The 21,448-nt window shown below is 56.7% G+C and overlaps 2 protein-coding genes across 5 annotated transcripts in view; one reads left to right on the top strand and one right to left on the bottom strand.

Moving 5' to 3' along the window:
• Positions 1-15,919, top strand: part of PYGB (glycogen phosphorylase B) — a 60,112-nt gene extending 44,193 nt beyond the window's left edge. Inside the window, exons 13-20 of one of the 2 annotated variants that reach the window (XM_010361538.2) lie at positions 683-784; positions 1,617-1,764; positions 5,810-5,868; positions 7,889-8,030; positions 9,740-9,947; positions 11,778-11,912; positions 13,215-13,281; positions 14,324-15,919. In XM_010361538.2, coding sequence (XP_010359840.1) covers positions 683-784; positions 1,617-1,764; positions 5,810-5,868; positions 7,889-8,030; positions 9,740-9,947; positions 11,778-11,912; positions 13,215-13,281; positions 14,324-14,476 — 1,014 coding nt within the window. In that variant the 3' untranslated portion in view covers positions 14,477-15,919. Of the gene's footprint in view, positions 1-682; positions 785-1,616; positions 1,765-5,809; positions 5,869-7,888; positions 8,031-8,124; positions 9,693-9,739; positions 9,948-11,777; positions 11,913-13,214; positions 13,282-14,323 lie in introns of those variants that run through there. The other variant, XM_030913880.1, reaches the window with a different exon arrangement.
• ABHD12 (abhydrolase domain containing 12) overlaps positions 12,360-21,448 on the bottom strand; it is a 93,666-nt gene continuing 84,577 nt past the window's right edge. Inside the window, exons 11-13 of one of the 3 annotated variants that reach the window (XM_030913883.1) lie at positions 21,319-21,397; positions 20,158-20,285; positions 12,360-12,641 (exon numbers count right to left, since the gene is read on the bottom strand). In XM_030913883.1, coding sequence (XP_030769743.1) covers positions 12,584-12,641; positions 20,158-20,285; positions 21,319-21,397 — 265 coding nt within the window. In that variant the 3' untranslated portion in view covers positions 12,360-12,583. The other 2 variants (XM_030913882.1, XM_030913881.1) reach the window with 2 other exon arrangements.

Here is a 21,448-nt window from a genome sequence, read left to right as displayed (position 1 = left end):
CTATGCAAGCTCCCGAGGGAAACGAGTGCTGAGGTGTCAGGCCCCGTGCTACAGGCCAGGACCAGCGGCTGGGAGGGTGGGACCACTCACCTGGGGCTATGGTCAGGGAAGGCTTCCCAGGAAAGCTGAGGTCTGAAGAGGGAATGAAGAGGAAGGGAGCAGTGCTCTGAGGCAAACTGGTCCAATGCCCTGTGCTGGGGGACGGGCCCCTGGGACCTGGAAGCCAGCGTGGCTCCCGTGCAGTCTGAGGTGGGCCTGGGCACAGTGAGGAGAGGTGGCCGAGTGTTTGCGGGCAGCACCTCGGTGAGGTGCTGGCTTTGAGGGGGCTGCCTGCTGCATTGTGGAGGCAGGGAAGGTGCTGGTGGAGGGCAGCCGGAGGATGGCTTTGGGTTTTGGGTGGTGATGGGATGTTCAACGTCAGAGAACCCTGGGAACGGTAGCTGAGGGAGGCTTGTGTGTTTGTTGTGGGCATTTGAACTGGTGGGACTAGGCCACATCCCAGAGCCCTCTCAGAAGATCAGAAGGGGTGGGAGGGGCTGCCGGGGTGACCCTGTGGCCTGAGAGGTGGGATGCGTGGAGAGGCTGGACGAGCAGATCCCAGGGGAAAGCAGGGGCATGGGCAACACCGGGAGGAGGGCAAGTGGCTAGGGCCCACAGTGAGCGGAACCTTTACATTCTCCAGAAAATTGGGGAGGAGTTCCTGACTGACCTGAGCCAGCTGAAGAAGCTGCTGCCACTGGTCAATGACGAGGCGTTCATCAGGGACGTGGCCAAGGTCAAACAGGTAGGCACAGCCTCGGCCCTGGCCCGAGCCCCGGCCCCAGCCCTCCCACAGCCAGGCAGGTACGCCCTGGCCCCAAGCCCTCCTGCAAGCCCAGCACAGGTCCTGGGGTACCCACTGGGGCTTTAGCGGGGACTCGGAACTGGACTGAGGGTGAGGCTGTTAGGGTCCCCTGAAGTCTCTCTACCCCACTCAGCCTTTCAGATGAGGGCCCCGAGGAGGACAGGTCACGTGGCAGATAGCTGAGTGCAGAGCCCAGGCCAGCCCTGCCCGTTCCTCAACCCTCCACCACGGGTCAGTTCTGTATGGAAGCCTCTAGAAGCCAATTCCAGCATGATGCCCTCTTTGCCCCTGGAGAGCTGTGCAGGTACACGAACTGTCTGCACCGGCAGCAGCCCCTCGGCTAGTCCAGGGCCAGTCACGGCAGCCTTCAAACCTCAGCAGGCTGGAGGCCGTTCTACACAGCCTGTCGAGCTTGGCCTCCTCCCAGAGGCCAGAACTAGTTCTCCTTGTAGTCCTTTCAGCTGTCCCGCTCCCACGCTGCTCCCCTGCCTACACACCTGGCTCTGCAGTGTCTTCTGCTTGGCTCCAGGCATGCTCCTGGGCCAGCTCCTCACTTATCCCCTATTCCTGGTACAGACCCACCTTCAGCATCGCCCTCTCCCCTTTTCCCCTGAGAAGACCCCTGGTGCCATCTCTGCCCCGCAGCTCCATCCTGTATACCCCTGCCCCTTCCCTGCGGCGCTCCTCACAGGGCACTCGAAGCAGGAAGCCACAGGGTCAGTGGTGGAGTCCTGGTGAAGTCTCCAACCATCCTTCCCCCTCACTCTCCCAGGAAAACAAGCTTAAGTTCTCAGCCTTCCTGGAGAAGGAGTACAAGGTAAAGATCAATCCCTCCTCCATGTTCGACGTGCACGTGAAGAGAATCCACGAGTACAAGCGGCAACTGCTCAACTGCCTGCACGTTGTCACCCTGTACAACCGTGAGTGCTGGCATCACCTGCACGACTGCACTGCGGGGCCCAAGGCTTACCCTTGCCCGCCAGCTGTGCACAGACCTGGGCCTTTGTCATGGTGGGGGCTGTGCGTGTGTAGGCGTGGGCATGTGTGATGTGGCACATTTATTTTAAGCAAAAGCCACGTTTTTCTTTGTGCCCCATGCCAGGCCTCACGTGGCAGGTGAACAGTTAAACACCCGAAAGGCCCAGGCTGGAGTGCAGTGGCACCATCATGGCTCACTGCAACCTCCACCTCCCAGGGCCCAGGAAATCCTCCCACCTCAGTCTCCCAAGTAGCTGGGACTACAGGCGCACGCCACTGTGCCCTTGTGTTTTTTGTAGAGACAGGGTTTCACTGTGTTGCCAAGGCTGGTCTCGAACTCCTGGCTTCAAGTGATCTACCCACTTCTGCCTCGCAGAGGGCTGGGGTTATAGGCATGAGCCACTGTACCGGGCCTTCAGTTTTTATTTTAAATGTAGTTATTATCTCTGTGAGAGTAATCTTATTTGGAAAGATTATGCTTGTTAGAGGCATTTAAAGCATACTTATAAAAACTAAGATAGTATGTGTTAAATTTACACATGTGTCTTAGATTGTCTAAGGACATTTAATTATGAGAACAAACATGAATCAGAGACCTCCAGAGGCCAAGGTGACTATTTGCGAAGGTTTAATAGATAATAAAACCTTAAGGAAAAACTAGGTTTCTAAAATTTTGTAATTTAATAAAGTAGGTATTTTAAAAACCAAAGGAACCACACATCCTCCTTTCTGATACAAAGCTCCTCTTGGAAATACATCTCCTATGCCCAATGAGTAAGCCTCGATGGGGTGGAGGATCTGGGTGCGTTTGAGACACACGCAGTAGGACAGGGGCTGGAGGCCACCCCCACTGAGGGCCCCTCTGCTGTGTGGGCACCACGGGAGGTGCTTCCCAGGGCTGTGGCTTCCCGGCTCCGAGGTGGTGCGTGGGAACTTTGCATCACCTTTCTTTGCCCCACTTTCCTCCTGCAGTTGTGACGCTCTGTGTGTCCCTGGTGGTGACCCGGAGTCCTCCGCTTGCACAGCGCTTGGTCCCATTCATGAGCGACAGTGAGAGTCGCGGGTCACCCCTCCCTCCCTCCCACTCCGCTGCCCCCACAGTCAGTTGTTGCGTCGTCGTTCAGTGTTGGCCGTCAGGCTTCCCAGACGCTCTGCTTCCGCTTGCTTGGTTCGTTCGCTTTGAACAACCCGCTGTGATTTCCAGCCGTTCACAGGAGGCAGCCAACAGGGTGGTGGTCGCTCCCACTGGTTTTCCCCCTTGCCCCATGTCTGTGTGTGCATGCATAAATGTATGTGTGTGCATGCGTGTAAACACGTGTGCTTGTGTGTGTGCATGTACGTGTGGACATGCATCTCCTTGCCCCACTGTCAGAGCTCACAGCATCAATACTCTGCCCTTCCTCCTGTCTCTAGCTCTGTCGGTTCGAGTCTGCAGGTGAGTATGCTCACTGCTCCTCACAGTCCTCCTGCAGAGTGCTGCCCAGCCCTGCCGGCCGCTTTGTGTCTAGTTTGTGTCTAGTCCACGACTGGCTCATGGGAACAACCTTCCCGAATTCTTGCTTGTTCAAAATGGCCTAGATCCTTCACCACGCAGGTCGATTTGGCTGAAGGTGCCAGTCTCGACTCCACTTCCTTCCCCCAGTGCCTTTTGGGGCCCTCCTGGGCACTGTCTGGAGGGTGGATGTGTGTGCAGAAGTCTGGTGAGGTCTGAGTTCTCGATCTCATGAGTGACTCGCTGTCATTGCCGTGTCTTGGTGTTGGCTGTTAACGCGGCATTTTCGTCAATACTCAGGGTGCTTGTTGAACATGTTGCTGGACTTCAGGGAAGTTGTCTGTTTGAAACGTGTGTTTGGTTCCGTTTGTTTTTTTGCTTCTGGGCTGCAGTGTGGCATGAGGTGGCTTTCTCTGGCCTGCCTCCTTGGTACCTACTTCTCTCTGTCCTTGTCCTGTGGGGTGGCACTGCTCTCTAGAGCGTCTCCCGGCTGCACTTTCCTCCCGTGCCCTCTGCTCCTCTCATCTGCTCTCTGCCCCCCTCCCTGAGGCCTTGCATTCGGCTCCATGTCTTTCCAAGTTGGTGGTCACCAAGGGTATGTGATTTGCGAAGGGGTTCACTCCCCTCCTGTGGCCTGTGGCAGGGCTGGGTGCTGACTTCCATTGCTACATTAGAGTGAGCTGGATCGCCTGGGGCTATTCGGAATAGGCTTCTCAGTCCTCCAAGGCAGCTCTTCTGCTGGGCCAAGGCCGTGCTTCCCCAGTCTGTGGCACCTCCCTGTGGCTGCGTCTCCGCTGTTTCTCCAGGTCTCACCTGGGCGGGAGGCTCCCCTGGATGCCAGGACCTGCCTTGTGAGGATGCCCTTGTGAGAGAGGCGCTTGCCTGAGCCTGCTGTCCCCCGGGAGCTCCTTGGTGGCCCCCAGAACCGGAGCTCTGCCCAGAGTGCCCCTCCCCAGAGGTTAGGATTCCCAGGACCCCATCCCCTGCCTACTGTGGCCTGGAGTTTGCATGGTTGCCTTCTTTCCTAGTTGTGCTGAAATCATCATTTGTGTGTTTTGTTTTTCCTGTTCTCTGCTGATTTCCAGAAGTGACAAGATCTAGCACTAAGGGGCAGCTGTGTTCCTCCTGGAGCCTGGGGCCAGGTGGTACACATCGGCCCGACTCCCTACTGCCCCACCCAGGCCCCGCTCCCCTTTTTGTAGGAACCTCCTGTGAAATCTGCAAACCCATGACCTGGCAAGGACAGCCTGTTTGCTGGGCTGGCAGTGAGCTGGCCGTCATGGCTTGACCCTCCATCCACTTCTGTGAAGAACTTCGGGGGCCCTCCTCCCGTCCCAGCAAGGCAGAAGGGAGACACGAGGTCTCACCCAGTGCCTCTGCAGGCTGATGGCACCGCAGCCACAAGGCTGAGGTTGCCACTTTTCTTTGTGTCATCCAAACAATGTGTTTAAAACATAATTTAAGGTCAGTGTGGTGGCTCACCCCTGTAATCCCAAGGATTTGGAAGGCTGAGGCCTGACGACTGTTTGATGCCAGGAGTTTGAGACCGGTCTGGGCAAAAAAGTGAGACCCCGTCTGTACTAAAAGTGAAAAAATTAGCTGCATGTGGCAACCTGTCGGTGCCTGTAGTCCCATCTACTTGGGAGGCTGAGGAGGGGAGGATCACTTGAGCCCAGGAGTTTGTGGCTGCTGTGAACCCCAATTACACCACTGTACTCCAGCCTGGGTGGCAGAGCTAAACCTTGACTCTTAAAAACAAAAACAACAAAAAAAACACAAGAGTAGTAGAGCGCGAGGCGCGGTAGCTCACGCCTATAATCCCTGCACTTTGGGAGACCGAGGCGGAAGGATTGCTTGAGCCTGGGAGTTTGAAACCAGCCTGGGCAATATAGAGAGACCCTTATCTCTACAAAAAGTGAAAAAATTAGCTGGGCACAGTGGCACATGCCTAGGATCCCAGCTACTCAGGAGGCTGAGGTGGGAGGATTGCTTGAGCCTGGAAGGTAGAGGCTCCAGCCTGGGCGACAGAGTGAGCCGCTGTCTCAAGAAACAAAACCAAACAAAACCCACAAGTGTGCCCTTCATGTACAGGGGCCTCGAACACTGTGACCAAACCCAAGGAGGCTCCTGTATTGGGCTTTTCTGGAAACTGAGGTGCAGCTTTTCCTCTGAGCCCCTGGGAACAAACAGCATCTTTGCTCGGGTCAGCTGCCGGGTTCGTCATTGGTCCTGGCTGGCCTTCCTCACCAGCTGGGAACCTAAGTGCAGACCTCAGGGTGGCCTCGCTCCCTTGTAAGTGGCAGGTTCCTGGTGGGTGGGCAGGTGGGTGGCCAGTGGCCCTGTGCCGCTGCCGCCCGTGTCACTGGGGCTTGACGCACACTCACGGCGGAGCCTGCCTGTCCTGCCTCAGGGTCGGCCTCTGATGTTGCTGGGCCCCGGCAGGGGCTTGTCCGGCTCCTGGTTCCTTGTGTGAGTCTCTTCCGTGTGTCCTGCAGGAATCAAGAGAGACCCGGCCAAGGCCTTTGTGCCCAGGACTGTTATGATTGGGGGCAAGGTGAGTGACGTCCTCTGCAGTCCTCTCTGTGGTGTTTGGTCCAGGGACGGTGGGTGGGCAGTCTGCATGCTTCTTGTGGTGCCACATCCATACTGAGGAGCCGGGTGCCCAGCGGTCACTGGCCCTACTGGTGTGCCTGTGGGGGCGGGGACCCTGTAGAGGGTCAGAATGGGATGGAAGCCTGCCTGCCCAGCTCACCGGAGGGGTCCCCAGCCTAGAGGGCCAGTCCCCAGTGGGCTTGCTGGTGCCCACCTCAGAGGGGGCGGTGTCCTTTCTCTTTGTGCCCATAGGATTGCATGGTGCCCAGTGGGCACAGGGCGCTGTGGCTGCTTCATCACCTGCACATGCCCTGAGCATTGCCTGCTTTCAGTTCACTTCATTTACTATGACACACACTTTCAGAGTCCTAGATGTGCTGTCATCGAGTCCCAGGTCACATCGTCATACTCCTCAGCCCTCTGTGGCCAGTGTCCCCACCTCCTGCCACGTTTCCCTAGTAGCTTGGTCTTTATCCAGAACTGTGGGGCTGCCGTGGGGTGCAGCGTCCTTAGGAGGGTCCTGCTGGAGCAGTGGCCCTAAGTGAGTCTGGACTGTGTGAGGCACCCCAGCTCTTCATGGCAAGGCTGGGGCCTGGGGGTGCTGGTGCCTGTGTGCAGCCTGAAGGACACCCTCTCCCTGCCTTCAGCGAGTGGGAAGCTGGTCAGAGGAGCGGACACTCCTCAGGGCTCCACCACCTCCTGGCACACCCCATTTGGTCGCTGTCCACTCCTGTCACCTGCTGTTTTTGAAGTAAATTTTGGAATTGCATCATTTTATTTGTCAGTATTTCAGTATGTGAAGTCTATAGAGATACGGAGTTTGAAAAAGTTTTAAATGTTATTATGAAAATTTTAGGCCGGGCACGGTGTCTCACGCCTGTAATCCCAGCACTTTGGGGGCTGAGGTGGGTGGATTGCATGAGCCCAGGAGTTCCAGACCAGCCTGGGCAATGTGGTGAAACCCCATCTCTACAAAAAAATGCAAAAATTAGCTGGGTGTGGTGGTGGATGTCTGTAGTCCCAGTTACTTGGGAGGCTGAGGTAGGAGGATCGATTGTCCTGGGTGATTGAGGCTATAGTGAGCTGTGATTGCACTGCTGCATTCCAGCCTGGGCAACAGAGCCAGACTCTGTCTCAGCAAAAAAAAAAAAAAAAAAAAGAAAAGAAGGAAACATTTGAACCTAGAGAAAAGCAGGAAGAACTGTAGCAAAAGCATAAACCTATCCCTCAGACTAGCTGAAGCATTTCACAGTAAATGGCAGACACTCTAGCTCTTCAGTCTTACATATGTCAGCATTCCTCTTCATAAAACGATGTTTTCCACCAGAACCACAATGGGAGTAGACTGAAACGTCAGCACACAGTACCACCCACCATCCGTCACACCTAAAGCACTGGACAGGAGTCCTCCGTGTCATGAAGTGCTCACTCAGATACCTCATGGGTCCCTGGCCCAGTCGTCTTTGTGAAGTGACAGATATTTCTAAAAGTTGGTCTGAGTGAGGGCCCAGTGACTTCTCACCTTGGACTTGCCGTGGTGTCTCGGTTCTCTGTAGGTTTTCCCCACGGTGTGTCTGTTCCAGACATTGGCTTGTCTGTCTGCCATAGCCTGGCTCTTTCCGAATGTGTCCCTCCAGTGTGTGTCCCAGTATGTCCCTAGGGACAGTTCTCTGTTTCCTGACAGTCAGCAGCTCTAGAAATCCTGGTCTCTTTTACATTGTGATTTCTGAAAACGTGACAACAACCAGAAAACCAGGCTTGAGGCAGACACATTTCTGGATGTGGTGAGGTGGCCACCATCCTGAGCGCTCAGCAGAAGCTGAGGCCTTGGGGCCGAGGTGGGCTCCCTAGCTCCTCTACTGACCGCCCCGGCGGCAGGCTCCTGTGGCTCTGGCCTCACCCTCCTACAGACCCCAGGAACCAGGAGTGCCTCCGAGGGCCCGAACAAGGCGTTTATGCTAAAAACCTTCACCCCTCTCCAGGCAGCGCCCGGTTACCACATGGCCAAGCTGATCATCAAGTTGGTCACGTCCATTGGCGACGTCGTCAATCATGACCCAGTTGTGGGTGACAGGTTGAAAGTGATCTTCCTGGAGAACTACCGCGTGTCCTTGGCTGAGAAAGGTAACTCTGGAAGCCTGTGTCAGACAGAAAACTCACCCCTGCCCAGGAACGGGCGCTGTACTGCTGTACTGGCCCCCGGGCCTTTCGTCCTCAGCCGGTTCAGCTCTGCCTGGACACCCAGACCTCACCAGCCGGGCTGCAGGCGAGCAGGGAACGGCTTTGGGGAGTGTTCCCTGTGCAGTGTGGAGGACTCAGTGCGTCCCGGGGCACCTTGCATGTCACAGGCGGTATCATCCCCCATCTGGGCACCCTTACTGCCACGCCTGCCTGGCCTGCTCTCTGTACCCTCCCTCCCCTGCCCTTTCCTTCTGCCCCTCAGCCATGCCTTCTGCCCTGGGCCCCTTTGGTGGCAGGACATGCACCAGGCCAGTGGGGGTGTGGGCCCACAGCTTCCCCCAACGCCGCTGCCCCTTCTTCACCCACGTCCTTGCTCCTCACTGCCTGCCTACTCTTGGGCCCACCACTGTTCTCAGGTGGCAGCACCTGCCTCATCTGTGCTTCCTGAGGGCAGCCTGGGCCGGTCTTGGGGAGACCCTGGGATGCGCTGCTACATGCCCTGGAGCCCATCGGTTCCCACCTCTATGGGCCCTTCTGGGCAGAAAAGTGATTTGCCCACCAGATGGTGGGAGATCTGAGCCTGGCCTTCTCCTGCTCCCCTCCTGCCGCTGAGGGCCAAGGGCCCCACCTCTAGTTCAGGCCGCCTGGACTTCCCAGGCTGCCATGGTGTAGGTGAGAGGGCTGATCTGCTGTTGTCCTGCAAGCTCAGTCAGTGGTGGAGGGGGGTCCCTGGGCACCGTCCCTGTGGCCTGGCTGCTGCCTTGGTGTCCGTGTCGCTCCCCCTCTTTAGTGGTTCCTGGCCAGTGAGGTCCCTTGAGGCACTCATGGGCCAGCTTGCCTCCGACTTGGCCAGGAACTCCAGTGGCGTGGCTCTTCCTTCCCTGCTCCTCTGACCGAAGCGTCTCCTCTCCCCGGCACTGCCTGAGGCTTCCCTCACGTGTCTTTGGGGCCAGCTGACTCCTGCTCATCTTTAGAGGAGGCCTTCGGGCGCCTGGTCTGGAGCCTCGGTGCTGGCTTCAGGGCCCTGTTCTCCCCAGCACTGTTGCTGTGGCTGGGCTGCAGCCCGAGATGAGGGCGGAGAGCAGGTTGTATAGTCACTGTGTGCAGTCACAGCGTGCCTGGGAGCAGTGACCAGTCCAAGGGACAGGCACAGAGAAAGCACAGGGCCGTGTCATCTGGCAGCTACTGGTGCCCACGAGGTCGCTGCCCCTCAGCCTCTCCAGCCCTCTGGCTGTATGCAATTCTGCATTCCTCCTGAAAGGATCCAGGGAGCTGCTGGGGCTGATCAAGGTCACGGGGATCCAGGGAGTGAAATCGTCAGCGAGCCAAGACTGGCTCCTTGGCTAGGCCTGGTTTTGGTGCAGAGATCCTTTGCCACCTGGGGGGCTCCTCCAGGAGCCTCCATCTTGGACCCTCTGCCTCAAGGCTGCCCCAGTCATGAAGGGGAGCCCTGCAGAGGCAGGTAGCCGTGTCCAGCCTGGTCCCCTGTGGGAGCGGGAGTGGGAGCAGGAGCGGGAGTGGGAGTAGGGGTGGAGCGGGGCCACCGCATTGGTCCCTCCATGCCCTAGCCCTGAGTGGATGGGCCGGCTCGTCCTGCAGTGAGCCTTGTGGCTGAGGACATTGGGGTCCTGTTCCTGTGCTCCCCTCCACAGTGATCCCGGCCGCTGATCTGTCACAGCAGATCTCCACTGCAGGCACCGAGGCCTCGGGCACAGGCAACATGAAGTTCATGCTCAATGGGGCCCTCACCATCGGCACCATGGACGGCGCCAACGTGGAGATGGCCGAGGAGGCTGGGGCCGAGAACCTCTTCATCTTCGGCCTGCGGGTGGAGGATGTCGAGGCCCTGGACCAGAAAGGGTGCGAGCCCCCACTTGTGCCCCTGGGCACCTGGCAGCGTGAGGATGGAGAATGAAGGGTGTTGGGCTGGGGGTATTGGCTGGACCGGGCTCTTGGGGCCAGGCCACGGTGTGCCAGGGTCAGTGCCTGCCCAGGGCTGTGTGCCTGCCGGCAGGGGTGACCATTCTCTCCAGGTGCACGGAGCGGATGGGGTCCGGGCTTTGGGCGAGGCCGTGGGGATGCTGGACTGCTGCTGTCTTGGCTCTGAGGCTGAATCCGTGGGGTCCAAGCCAGGGGCTCCTCCTCCAGGAAAGGCCTTTTCCCCCTGGGGAAGGTCTCCTAGAGGGATGCCCCCTGGGGCACAGGCTGGACGCAGCCCCACACAAATGGGTTGGGGCTGGGCGGGACCTCCACTGCCAGGGGGGCTCTGCCGGGAGCACTCTGCTGATCTGGGGCTTGCCTGCTGTTGAGGTTCCCTAGTCTAAGTTGTAACTGTTACAAATAGTTTTAAAATAGTATTTTGGAAACATTTTAAATGTGCGGGCGGGGAGCGGGGGCAGCGGAGGATCCTGAAGACAGTACCCAGAGGTTCATCCACCTTCTCCCCACGCCCCTCCGTTGGCTGCACTGAGCTCGGAGCACTGGCCCTCCTGCAGCCCACACTCCATTCCGACTCCACCAGGGCTCTGTTACTGTCTTTCCCATCCCAGGATCCCATCAGGGCACTCAGCTGTGTGTGGCCATCAGGTCTCCCCAGTGTCATTTGGTCTGTGACAGATTCTCAGTCTTTCCTTGTTCTTCATGACCTGGACGTTCATGAGGAATCCGGCATGGGCCTGATTCCAAGCGATAATTACAAATAAAAGGCAGTGTTGCCTGATTGTCTTGAAGTGCTGGGGAGCCCGTGAGGCCTTAGGTGCAGTCAGGTGAAACCGCACATGCCATCTGAAGTCAGAGCTGTGCCTTACCGGCCCGAGCACACAGGCCTATGCACCCTTTCTGCACCCTCACACAGCTTCTCCCGCCCGGGTCCTGTCCTGGGATGTCCATGTCTGCCCGTCCTTCCCTCACCCACTTAGCTCTGCCTTGTCCTTTCTGGTCTTGCTTGCGTTTTTCCTTTTCCATCTTTGAGGTCCCAGCCAAGGGTGCTCCACTTCACTTCCTGCCACCCTGGCAGTCTGTTTTTCAAAAGCTCTGCCCAGGATTTCACAGTGACCAAGTTCTGAGTGGCCCTTTCAGGAATGTGGCATGAGCCAGTATATCCTAGCAGATTTGCTAGTGATGACATTTCTTTTTTTTTTTTTTTTTGAGACGGAGTCTCGCTCTGTCGCCCAGGCTGGAGTGCAGTGGCCGGATCTCAGCTCACTGCAAGCTCCGTCTCCCGGGTTTACGCCATTCTCCTGCCTCAGCCTCCCGAGTAGCTGGGACTACAGGCGCCCGCTACGTCGCCCGGCTAGTTTTTTGTATTTTTTTTTTTTTTTAGTAGAGACGGGGTTTCACCGGGTTAGCCAGGATGGTCTCGATCTCCTGACCTTGTGATCCGCCCATCTCGGCCTCCCAAAGTGCTGGGATTACAGGCTTGAGCCACCGCACCCGGCCTACACATTTCTTTAATAGTCAAAGGAGCAGATGGGATTGGCTTTAGCCTGACTTCACATCTCTGCTCAAGCGGGTCCCTGCTCAAGGGCCTCATAGCCACCCATGGCCACTGGCTGCTGCCCTGGACCGTGCAGGCCTTGAGCTCCCAGGGCCATCCTGGGGCAGGGGCTGTGCCAGGCACCAACGTGGCTCGTCCCCCAAGGTGGCCCACCTGGGGTGCTGGCTGCTGACTCCTGGCCCATTGCCTCGCAGGTACAATGCCAGGGAGTACTATGACCGCCTGCCCGAGCTGAAGCAGGCCGTGGACCAGATCAGCAGTGGCTTTTTTTCTCCCAAGGAGCCAGACTGCTTCAGGGACATCGTGAACATGCTGATGCACCATGACAGGTGGGACTGACTGCGCCCTGGTTGGCCGGCTGGGAGGGAGGGAGGGAGGGGTCCTCTTTCTGGGTTGGATATTCCACCTCGTTTGGAGAGCGAAACCCATGCTTTCAGGACGTCTCCACTGTGCCCATGAGACCTTACTGGGCAGAGCCTTAGACCCCAGCTGGGAGTTTGTGATGGCCTGTGGCAATGCCAGGGGGCCCTGGGCAGCAAGACACAGCAGCAGAGTCCAGCCCCCAGGCCTTGTGGACCAATGTGCTGAGCAGGAGGAGGTGTCATCTGGTGGTTGGAAGTCCCAGGGGCAGCCATGTCCCAGCAGGCCAGTAGAGGGAGCATGGGCCCAGAACTCCCTGGGGTGGGGTAGGGGGCGCACAAGGGCTGTGGAACCCGGGCAGGTGTCAGTGCCAGTGACAGGCAGTGGTGAAAATGGATTTCACTTGCAATGATGAAACATTATAATGTACTTAGTGTTTTATTTCGGTGAAGTTAGCACATGATATGGTTTATCTAGAGTTACAGACTTTGTAAGGTTTGCAGCACAGGGCAGTTCTTTACCCTGCCCGCAAAAGTTGAGTCTGGCGAGTGCTGGGAATTCACCTGTCCTCCCCTTTCGGCTGCCTTTGGGTTAGTTTTGTCTGCTGCTCTTTAATGACTGTGTCACCTATTGGCTTCAGTCACACTGGCTCTGACCACATGCTGGGATCTGGACGGGAACCTGGGTCCTGCTGAGGTCTGTGATAGAGGAAGTGCTTTTAAAATTGTGAACTCTGCATTTCGTGAAGTGTGCTTCTGACTCGATAGTGAACAGAAATGCATTTGTAGATTCATAAATCTGGCATTTTTGTTCAGCACATCAGGAACTGCAAGTCAGTATTTCCTGTGTAGGCAAATCCCAGTTAGACTTGAGATAAGACGGCAAATGGAGATGCTGTTCCCCAGCAAGTGCCCCGTCCCGAGGAGGTGCTATGGGCTCTCCACTGTCTGCCCAGGAGGCCTCTCCCATGTGCAGCTCTAACTGCCCTGTGTGTGGAAGATGCAATTTAAACGCCAGTTTATTTAAAGGAGTGTTGGGTTGAAATAAGGTTTTCCTGCAATACCGTTCCAGGACGTAAGTCCTTGCTCACAGAGAAGCCCTGTGGCCAAATGGGCCCGGTGCAGCCTGGCTCTGACCAGTTGCAAGGGCCCCTTCGCTTCAGGCAGGACCAGGTGGATGGTGCCTGGCCTCCTGCCCCGGGACTCTCCCCTCGGGACAGTGTGGGCAGGGCTCCCTGCTGCCCCGGCCCAGCCTCCTTTCTCCCATTCCAGGTTCAAGGTGTTTGCAGACTATGAAGCCTATGTGCAGTGCCAGGCACAGGTGGACCAGCTGTACCGGGTGAGGCTCCTGGGCCCAGAGGCTGGGGGAGCAGCTGGGTGGGTCCGTGTAGACATGTTGGGTCGGATTGTTTATTTCCCAAGCTGAGTAGGTTGTTGGCCCAGGCCAGAGGGGTTTGTGTTTCTGATTTGTCATCATTCGGCTGTGGCTGCCTTTAGGGAAGCTGTCACTGTCACTCCCTCCCTTGAAAAAACAGCTCCTAATGGCCAAGAAAAGAACGTGGGGCCTGGGGCCTGGGGCCTGGAAACTGAGTGCCGGGCAGGGCCCTGGGAGGGACCTTCTCTTCCCTTAGTCAGGGCTGGCCTCGAGGAAAGCCTGGCCTGGTGCAAGATGCAGCTTGCGGCAGCTGTGAGGCTCCCTGGTGGAAGGAGAGTGCCTGGCCATGTCCCCTGGCACTGGATCTGCCTGGGCAGTTTTTTTTTTTTTTTTTTTTTTTTGAGACAGAGTCTCGCTCTATCACCCAGGCTGGAGTGCAGTGGTGCGATCTCGGCTCACTGCAAACTCCGCCTCCAAGGTTCACGCCTTTCTCCTGCCTCAGCCTCCTGAGTAGCTGGGACTATAGGCGCCCGCCACCACAACCGGCAAATTTTTTGTATTTTTAGTAGAGCTGGGGTTTCACCGTGTTAGCCAGGATGGTCTCGATCTCCTGACCTTGTGATCCGCCCGCCTTGGCCTCCAAAGTGCTGGGATTGCAGGCATGAGCCACTGCACCTGGCCCCTGCCTGGACAGTTCTTACCTGGTGCTATCCCTATCATCGTCTTGGGGGCCATGCCCTAGCAGGAATTTTCAAGGCTGGGACCTTCTCTCCAGCTCCTTGCTTCCTGTATCTAGGTATATGGTAGCTTTCCTGGTCTGTGGGGTCCCCTTTTCAACGAACCATTGATTCCTGTAATGTAATGTAATGTAATGTCCTCCTCTTCCAGTGGACAGCCCCAAGGCTCAGAGCTCATTTGGAAACAGTCCTAAAGTTCTGGAATCCCATGCTGTTAGCAGCCCCTAGCCCTGTGACACCAGAGACTAATTTCATCTCCTTCCCTGCAGAACCCCAAGGGGTGGACCAAGAAGGTCATCAGGAATATCGCCTGCTCGGGCAAGTTCTCCAGTGACCGGACTATCACGGAGTATGCACGGGAGATCTGGGGCGTGGAGCCCTCCGACCTGCAGATCCCGCCCCCCAACATTCCCCGGGACTAGGCGCACCCTGCCTTGGCGGGACCAGCGGGCTTTTGTTTTCTTGCTGACTTTGCACCTCCTTTTCCCCCCAAGCACTTTGCCAGCCGCTGGTGGTCCCTGCTTTTCTGAGTACCATGTTTGCAGGAGGAGCCGTGGGGGTCAGGGTGGTTTTGAGAGAGCAGGGCAAGGAAGGAATGTGCTAGAAGTGCTCCTAGTTTCTTGTAAAGGAAGCCAGAGTTGACAGTACAAAGGGGAGGTTTGTGCAGAGTCGACAGTACCAGAGTGGGTGGCAGGTGAAGTCGCCTGCTGGGCTCCCTAGAACTTTGCACGCATCTTGCTATGTATTAGCCGATATCTTTAGTGTTGAGCCTCTGGATTCTGGGGTCTGGGCCAGTGACTGTAGTGAAGCCTGGGGACGTATTACTGCAGCATCTGGGCGGCCAGCCACAGGGAAGGGCCAAGCCCCATGTGGCCCCAGTCACCCTGCCCAGCTCTGCCTCCTGGCCATGCTGGGAGGGGTCGGATCCTCCAGGTATTGCCTTCACAGCCCTCTGCCCTCTGTCCTGGCTCTGCACCTGGTATATGGGTCATGGACCCAGATGGGGCTTTCCCTTTGTAGCCATCCTGGGCATTGTGTGGGTGCTTGGAACTCGGGTGACTGAGGGGTACACTGGAGTGGGTGCTTGTGTCTGCTGTCTCAGGTCTTGGTCAAGATGAAGTTGGCTGATGCAGCTTAGCTTGGTTTTGCTTATTCAAAAGAGAAAATAACTACACATGGAAATGAAACTAGTCTTGTTTTAGCAACTGAAAATTGTACTTGGTCACTTTTGTGCTTGGGGAGGCCCATTTTCTGTCTGGCTGGGGGCAGGTCTGTGCCCTCTGACTCCCGCTGTGTCCTGATGTGCATTTCCTGTTGTACACACAAGAGCCAGGCTCCATTCTCCCTCCCTTTCCACCAGTGCCACAGCCTCGTCTGGAAGGACCAGTGGTCCCAGAAGAACCCATTTCTGCTCTGCGTGGACACCAGGCCTGGCACTGGGAAGTGGGGGTGAGCCCCTCACAGCTTTGCCCCTCCCCAAGGCTGCCAGCCTGCCTCCCATTGCCCGAGAGAGAGAGCAGGGAACAGGCTACTGTCCTTCCCTGTGGAACTGCTAAGAAATCTAGCACCTTGCATGCTGGATCTGGGCTGCAGGAAGGCCCTTTTTCACCCTGGCCTCCAGTGCCCACCAGGAGGATCTGCGCGCGTTGCACAGCCCACCAGAGCACTACAGCCGTTTATTGAGTGGGGCAAGTGCTGGGCCATGGTCGTGCCCTGATAGCATCTGTCCCAGGCAGTGGCTGTGTGGAGGAGGCCATACTCCCTGAGCTGGTCACTGGGGCCACCACCCTGACCACCACTGTGCCCCTCATTGTTCCTGACTTGTGAGATAAACTGATTAAACCTTTGTGGCTGTGGTTGGCTGATGTGGGGTCTGTGTTTCACTAACTGCAGGTGGTATTGTGAGGCTGTGGGAAGCAGAGAACATAGGCCTGAGGCCCAGGGTGGTGCCAGTGCAGCGATGAGACCTGCAAGTGGGCTGCAGGTTCTCCCTCTGAAACTAGAGCTGGGGCTGAATTATACCCCATCATTCTGGGATTGAGGGCAGAAAAGTTTGCATCTCCACGAGGTGCAGGACCTGGGGCCATGTGTGCCTGAACAGCTAGCTTTTTTTTTTTTTGAGATGGAGTTTTGCTTTTGTTGCCCAGGCTGGAGTGCAATGGTGTGGTCTTGGCTCACTGCAACCTCCACCTCCTGGGTTCAAGCAATTCTGCCTCAGCCTCCTGAGTAGCTGGGATTACAGGCGCCCACCACACCTGGGTAATTTTTGTATTTTTAGTTTCGCCATGTTTGCCAGGCTGGTCTCAAACTCCTGACCTCAGGTGATCCACCCACCTCAGCCTCCCGAAGTGCTGGGATTACAGTTGTTGAACCACTGTTTCTGACCAAGCTAGCTATTTTCTTAAAATCCTATCAAATCCAGCCATTACTAAACATGCTATCTGGGGATAAGAAACACTGGCCTTTCTGGTGTGACTTGTGCTGGTCCCTTTGCACCTGCGGCTTTTGTCTCCCACTCCTGGCCCTGGGGACCAAAACATCCCCCTCAATTGTACAGCTGCAGATGAAGAAATCGGGAGAAACGAGCCTAGGGCTCAGTGCTACCCTGAAGACCCAAAAAACTGGGATGCCAGAGTGCCGTGGGCATCCTTGGCCCGAGACCTGCTCGTGCAGGGCTTGGTGCTGCCACGTTGTCCTCATCCCCACACCCACCATGCACCTGGGTGGGCGGCACCAAGATGGTGCCCTGGGAGTCTGCCTCCCCAGGTCTGTGGGGTTCTCTCCCAGGGATTAGTTGCTTGGACAACGGAGCTCAGCAGCCCTGGGTAGGGCACTTGGATGTAATGAGCTGACAGGTGATGGTGGAGCAGCTGCCACACAGTGCACCCATCTCACTCTGATCTGCATCTGTCAGTTTTGTAAAAAACACTAGCAGCTTGGCTGGGTGCAATGGCTCATGCCTGTAATCCCAGCACTTTGACAGACCAAGGCAGGAGGATTGCTCAGGAGTTCGAGACCAGCCTGGGCAACGTGGCAAAACCCCATCTTTACAAAACATACAAGAATTAGCTGGGCATGGTGGCATGTGCCTGTAGTCCCACCTACGTGGGAGGCTGAGGTGGGAGAACTGCTTGAGCCCAGGAGGTGGAAGTTGCTGTGAGCTATGATTGTGCCACTGCACTCCAGCCTGGGCAACAGAGTGAGACTGTCTCAAAAAACAGAAAACACCCACTAGGAGCTTGTATTGTTAGTTTGTATCTTGCCGCAGTCCCCCAGCCAAGGATCCAAAGTAGCTTACATGGACAAAAAAATGAGGAAAAGATGAAGGGCAGCCCAGGTAGAGCAGGTCGCCTCTGCTTCGTGGTCAGGACCCACAGTGCGGGACAAGGCCAGGAGAGCAGCCTCGGGCTCTGTGCTGGAGTCGACCTGCGTCTTAAAGAAGGGGCTGCCTGGCTCCCCTAGGGGTTCCTATAGCCTCACAGAGACAGTCTGGGATGCCAATGTGGGTTCCCGGCTCAGATGGCCGTACAGGGAGATCCCAACCCAGGGGCAGGTGGTGTCTCTGGGGCCATGGGTGGGCAGAACAGAAATGAAACCCTAATTAAAGACTAGGAGCCAGGGCATACCCTTGCCAGGAAGGGGGCCAGCGTTTTCATGACTGACCTCAGGAGGAATGTCTACTCAGCTGCTCCCCTGTGTAGGAAAAGAGTTCTCTAGATTTGAGAGCCACTGTAGGTAGCTCAGGGTACCCCAGCGAAGAGGGAGTGTAACCGCAAGGACCTCTGGGCTCCCTGGCAGCCCACAGCTGCTGATGCTGGGCCTGCAACCTGGAGAAAGGGGTGGGCAGGCGAACAAAACTTCCTACTCCTGACAAATTTCTGAGCTGCTGGGAATGGAAATTTCATAGCCCGAGGCTGAGTCATGGAGTGGCTCCAAAGCGGCTAGAGGCTGAGCTCTGAGCCTGGCTGGGGCTGTGGGTGGCTCTGGGGCTTTGAGAGTGTGCGGGGCAGGAGGCAACATTGACCCTTCTCGCGCTGCAGAGAGACAAAAGGACCACCACCACAATTTTATTATTAAATAAAGCTCAATCTAAGGCCAGGTTAGGCGTACAGGTGGGTGAAAGGGGAGAAAGTACAGATCCTGGGCACCTCCACTGTGGGTGAGTGGGCCAGCCCAGAGGAGGCAGGGCAGCCGAGGAAGGCAAGCAGGTACACAGGGCAAGGGGACGATGGAACCACTGGAGTCATTCTGCATGTGCTGGGAAGGGGCAGAAAGAACCTGGACCCCATGTTCTCTGTGGGTGGTGCGGAAAAGCTCAGCATAGTCCTGAGCCCTAAGAGTCCCCTGCCCAGACTCCCCCTGCCCAGCTCAGTGCAGCATCAACCAGGCAGTGATGGCTGCCTGCTGTCAATAAGTCTCCCAACAAGATCTCAGGTTGCGTAGCGGCAAGGAGAGCCACATGCCTGCCACCCACGCTTTCCACACAGAGCCATGCTCAGGCCTCCGGGCACTGCAGGCCTGCAGGGTCCTCCCCACCTGGCATCTGAGTCCTCTCCAGGTGCAAGTTGGGCTCCTGAGCATTGCAGGTGCTGGCCCCCCGGGGCTCCAGGATGCCGGGCTGCTGACTGGAGGAAAATGGGAGGAGGGCAGAGGTCTTCATGTTTCCTTCCCCCAGCCAGGCTCAGTGCTGGTGCTCAGGCTCCGACTTCCCCAGGAATTCCCTAGACCACAGGACAATCAGGAGCCAATCATGTGAGCTCAGATTTGAGCAAAGATACTTCTCCCCAGTCCTCACATTGCTATCTAAGGAAGCAGAGGCTGTGCAGAGAGGAGGCAGCCAAGAGCCCTGTGAGGACTCGCTGTAGCCCAGAGCAGCATTCAGTGAGTTAGGCAGGGCGCAAGCAGCACGGTGCCAAGTCAAAGGCCAACACACAGGCACGGACACAAGGCCTCTGATTCTTGACCCTCAACTTTAGAGCTATTCTCTGGTCTAAATTTTCTATAATCTTCCTTTTATAATGGGGAAAATTATAACCGCAAAGCAAACCCATACTCTTTGAGCCCACTGTCCCCTCAGCAACCCAGGTCCCTGTGCCCAGGAATGGCAAACCGCTAAAGGGACACAGCTTTGCCTCTGGAACTTCCAAAGGCGGCTGGAGAAAAGCAGAAGTTTGCAGTAGAATTACTCATAGGATATACAGCACTGGGAGGCAATTCAGGCCACCAATTTCAGTCCCCTTCTGGGAGAAACTGGCACCTTGACCTACTTCTTGGAGCCGACTGGCACGACACAACAAAAAACCCTATCACCATTAGCAGCAGCTCCTCCATGGGTCCAGTGCTCAGGGTCGAAGTACCACATGCCCTCTTGGGCTCGGAAGCCTTGTCCCATGCACAGGGAGGGTTAGCATCTTGCCCAAGGCCACACCAGCCAGAAGGTGGGGTGGAGCCTGTGTCCTCTGACAGGCAGGTAGGCAAGTCTGGGCAGCAACCTGCATAGGGCCCAGGGCAGTACAGAGAAGGCTGGGGGTTGGTCCGTTCCACACGCTGCCCTTGTCACTACTGCCAAGGCCTCACCCTCAGGCTTGGGCTCTGCACTTAGGCCCAGGTAGGTACTCATGGCTCTCTGGGCTGGCGCCCATGTCCTGCCAGTGCAGGGCAGTCAGGAACACAGCGTCCCTTCAGGAAGCAGCTGGGGACAAACAGGCTTTTGAGGAGCTGGCCCAGGAGCAGCATGTACATCTGAGAGGTGTGTGGAAGAGATCTGAGGTCTGCGAGCATCTGGGGTGTCTGTGTCTGAGTGCTCTCAAATGTGTGGCCACCTGTGAGCACGTGTGCCCCTCTGTGTGGGTCTGTGTGAGTCTGTACATCCTGTACAACAGGGAGGCGGCTTACCCTGCATGATCATGGGAACAGTTCTGGAGCGGGAGAGAGGCACTCCCTCACACCCCTCTGCCAAGGAAATGGAAGGCTCCCAAATCACTGTGACTCTTGGCCCCACTGAGGCCCCCCGAGCAGCTTCAGCAGCTGCCACCTGCTGCATGCTTAGATGTGAGCCACTGCTGCCCAGACGAAGCCCCTGGGTGGGAAGAGAATGTCTCACCTCAGTATCCGTGGCAGCTCAGGGCTCTTGTAAATGTATTTGTGCCTGTAGCCAAGGTCTGAATGAAAGGGCACAAACTGAACTTTGAAGTCTCGGAAGCTTCGAGCTGGTGCAGCGATGCTATAGAGCTGGGGAGAGAAAGGGGTCAGAGACTGAGGCAGTGGCCTGGCATGGGGGTCCCAGCCTGAGGAACATCAGCTTGGCAGCCTCCCCTTCAATAGAAACCAGTCCAGAGTCCCACATACACTGCTTGTTGCCACAGCCAGTCACAACCAGGAGGCCCAGGGGTGGGCTGGCAGGAGCCAGGCCCCAGGCTTGGCTCCTTGGCACACACACCACTCAAGATACTGTCCTCACACCTTCCAGACTGCCCTTCCTTTGGGGAGTGGCTAGGTGGATGGGCCAGACCAGGTGCCTGGGAGGCTCTGATGGCAGGGATGGCACAGTCTTAGGGAGCTGGGACAAAGGGTATGTGCCTCAGGCTTAGCTAAGATGGGCTTGATGTGCCCATCTCAGCCCCCTCCCTCCCATGTCGGCAAGGGTGGGTGGGCCTGAGCTGTACGCTGCTGGGCAGCTCTGCATCCTGCCCCTACCCTGTATGGCTCCATCATCTGTGTGCCTTATGCAGCCTCACTGCCTGGGGGCTGTCAGAGCAGAAAGTGCTCCCAGCCCTGGGCTGAATCCGTGGACGAGGCCTGCACACACCCAACTAGTTTACCCTGCCCTACCATTACCAAGACCCAGGCTGCGTTCTCTTACCCTACTCTGAGCCACAAATCCAATCCAACTTGCTGGCAGTCAAAGCAAATTCAGCAAAAGCAAACACTGAGGCCCCACAGAAAACATGGTCTGGTTCTGATATCAGTGCAATTCCAAAGGCAAGGAAACAGGCTAGAAATTTCTGTATCAATTTTGACTGTGACCCCTGCAATGGGCTTGGCAGATCCTCATCAAGGGGTTCTTTGCCTTCAGCCCGTAACTGATGAGCCCTTCCAGCCGAGTGCCAGGTTGGCCTGGGCTCTGATAACACAGGCAGCCTGCCCTGAGAACCCCTGTGTGAGGACTGGGAACTATCTGCTTATTTTTCATAGTTCTTGGAGACAGCATCAGTGGGCAAGATGCAAGATGCCAGCTACACCAGAGCCAGAGGCCAGGACCCACCTTTCTGCCAAGCTGGAAGGGCACCACCGGGTCGTCCTCAGCGTGCAGGATGAGTAGGGGACAGGAGATGTGCTTCACACTGTGGGAGGGAAAAGGGGCTAGGCCAAGACCAGGAAAGGACAGAGTTGCC

Source organism: Rhinopithecus roxellana, chromosome 13 (genome assembly GCF_007565055.1).
Source record: "Rhinopithecus roxellana isolate Shanxi Qingling chromosome 13, ASM756505v1, whole genome shotgun sequence".
Classification (NCBI taxonomy): Eukaryota; Metazoa; Chordata; class Mammalia; order Primates; family Cercopithecidae; genus Rhinopithecus; species Rhinopithecus roxellana.
This window is presented reverse-complemented; position numbering and strand designations above follow the sequence as displayed.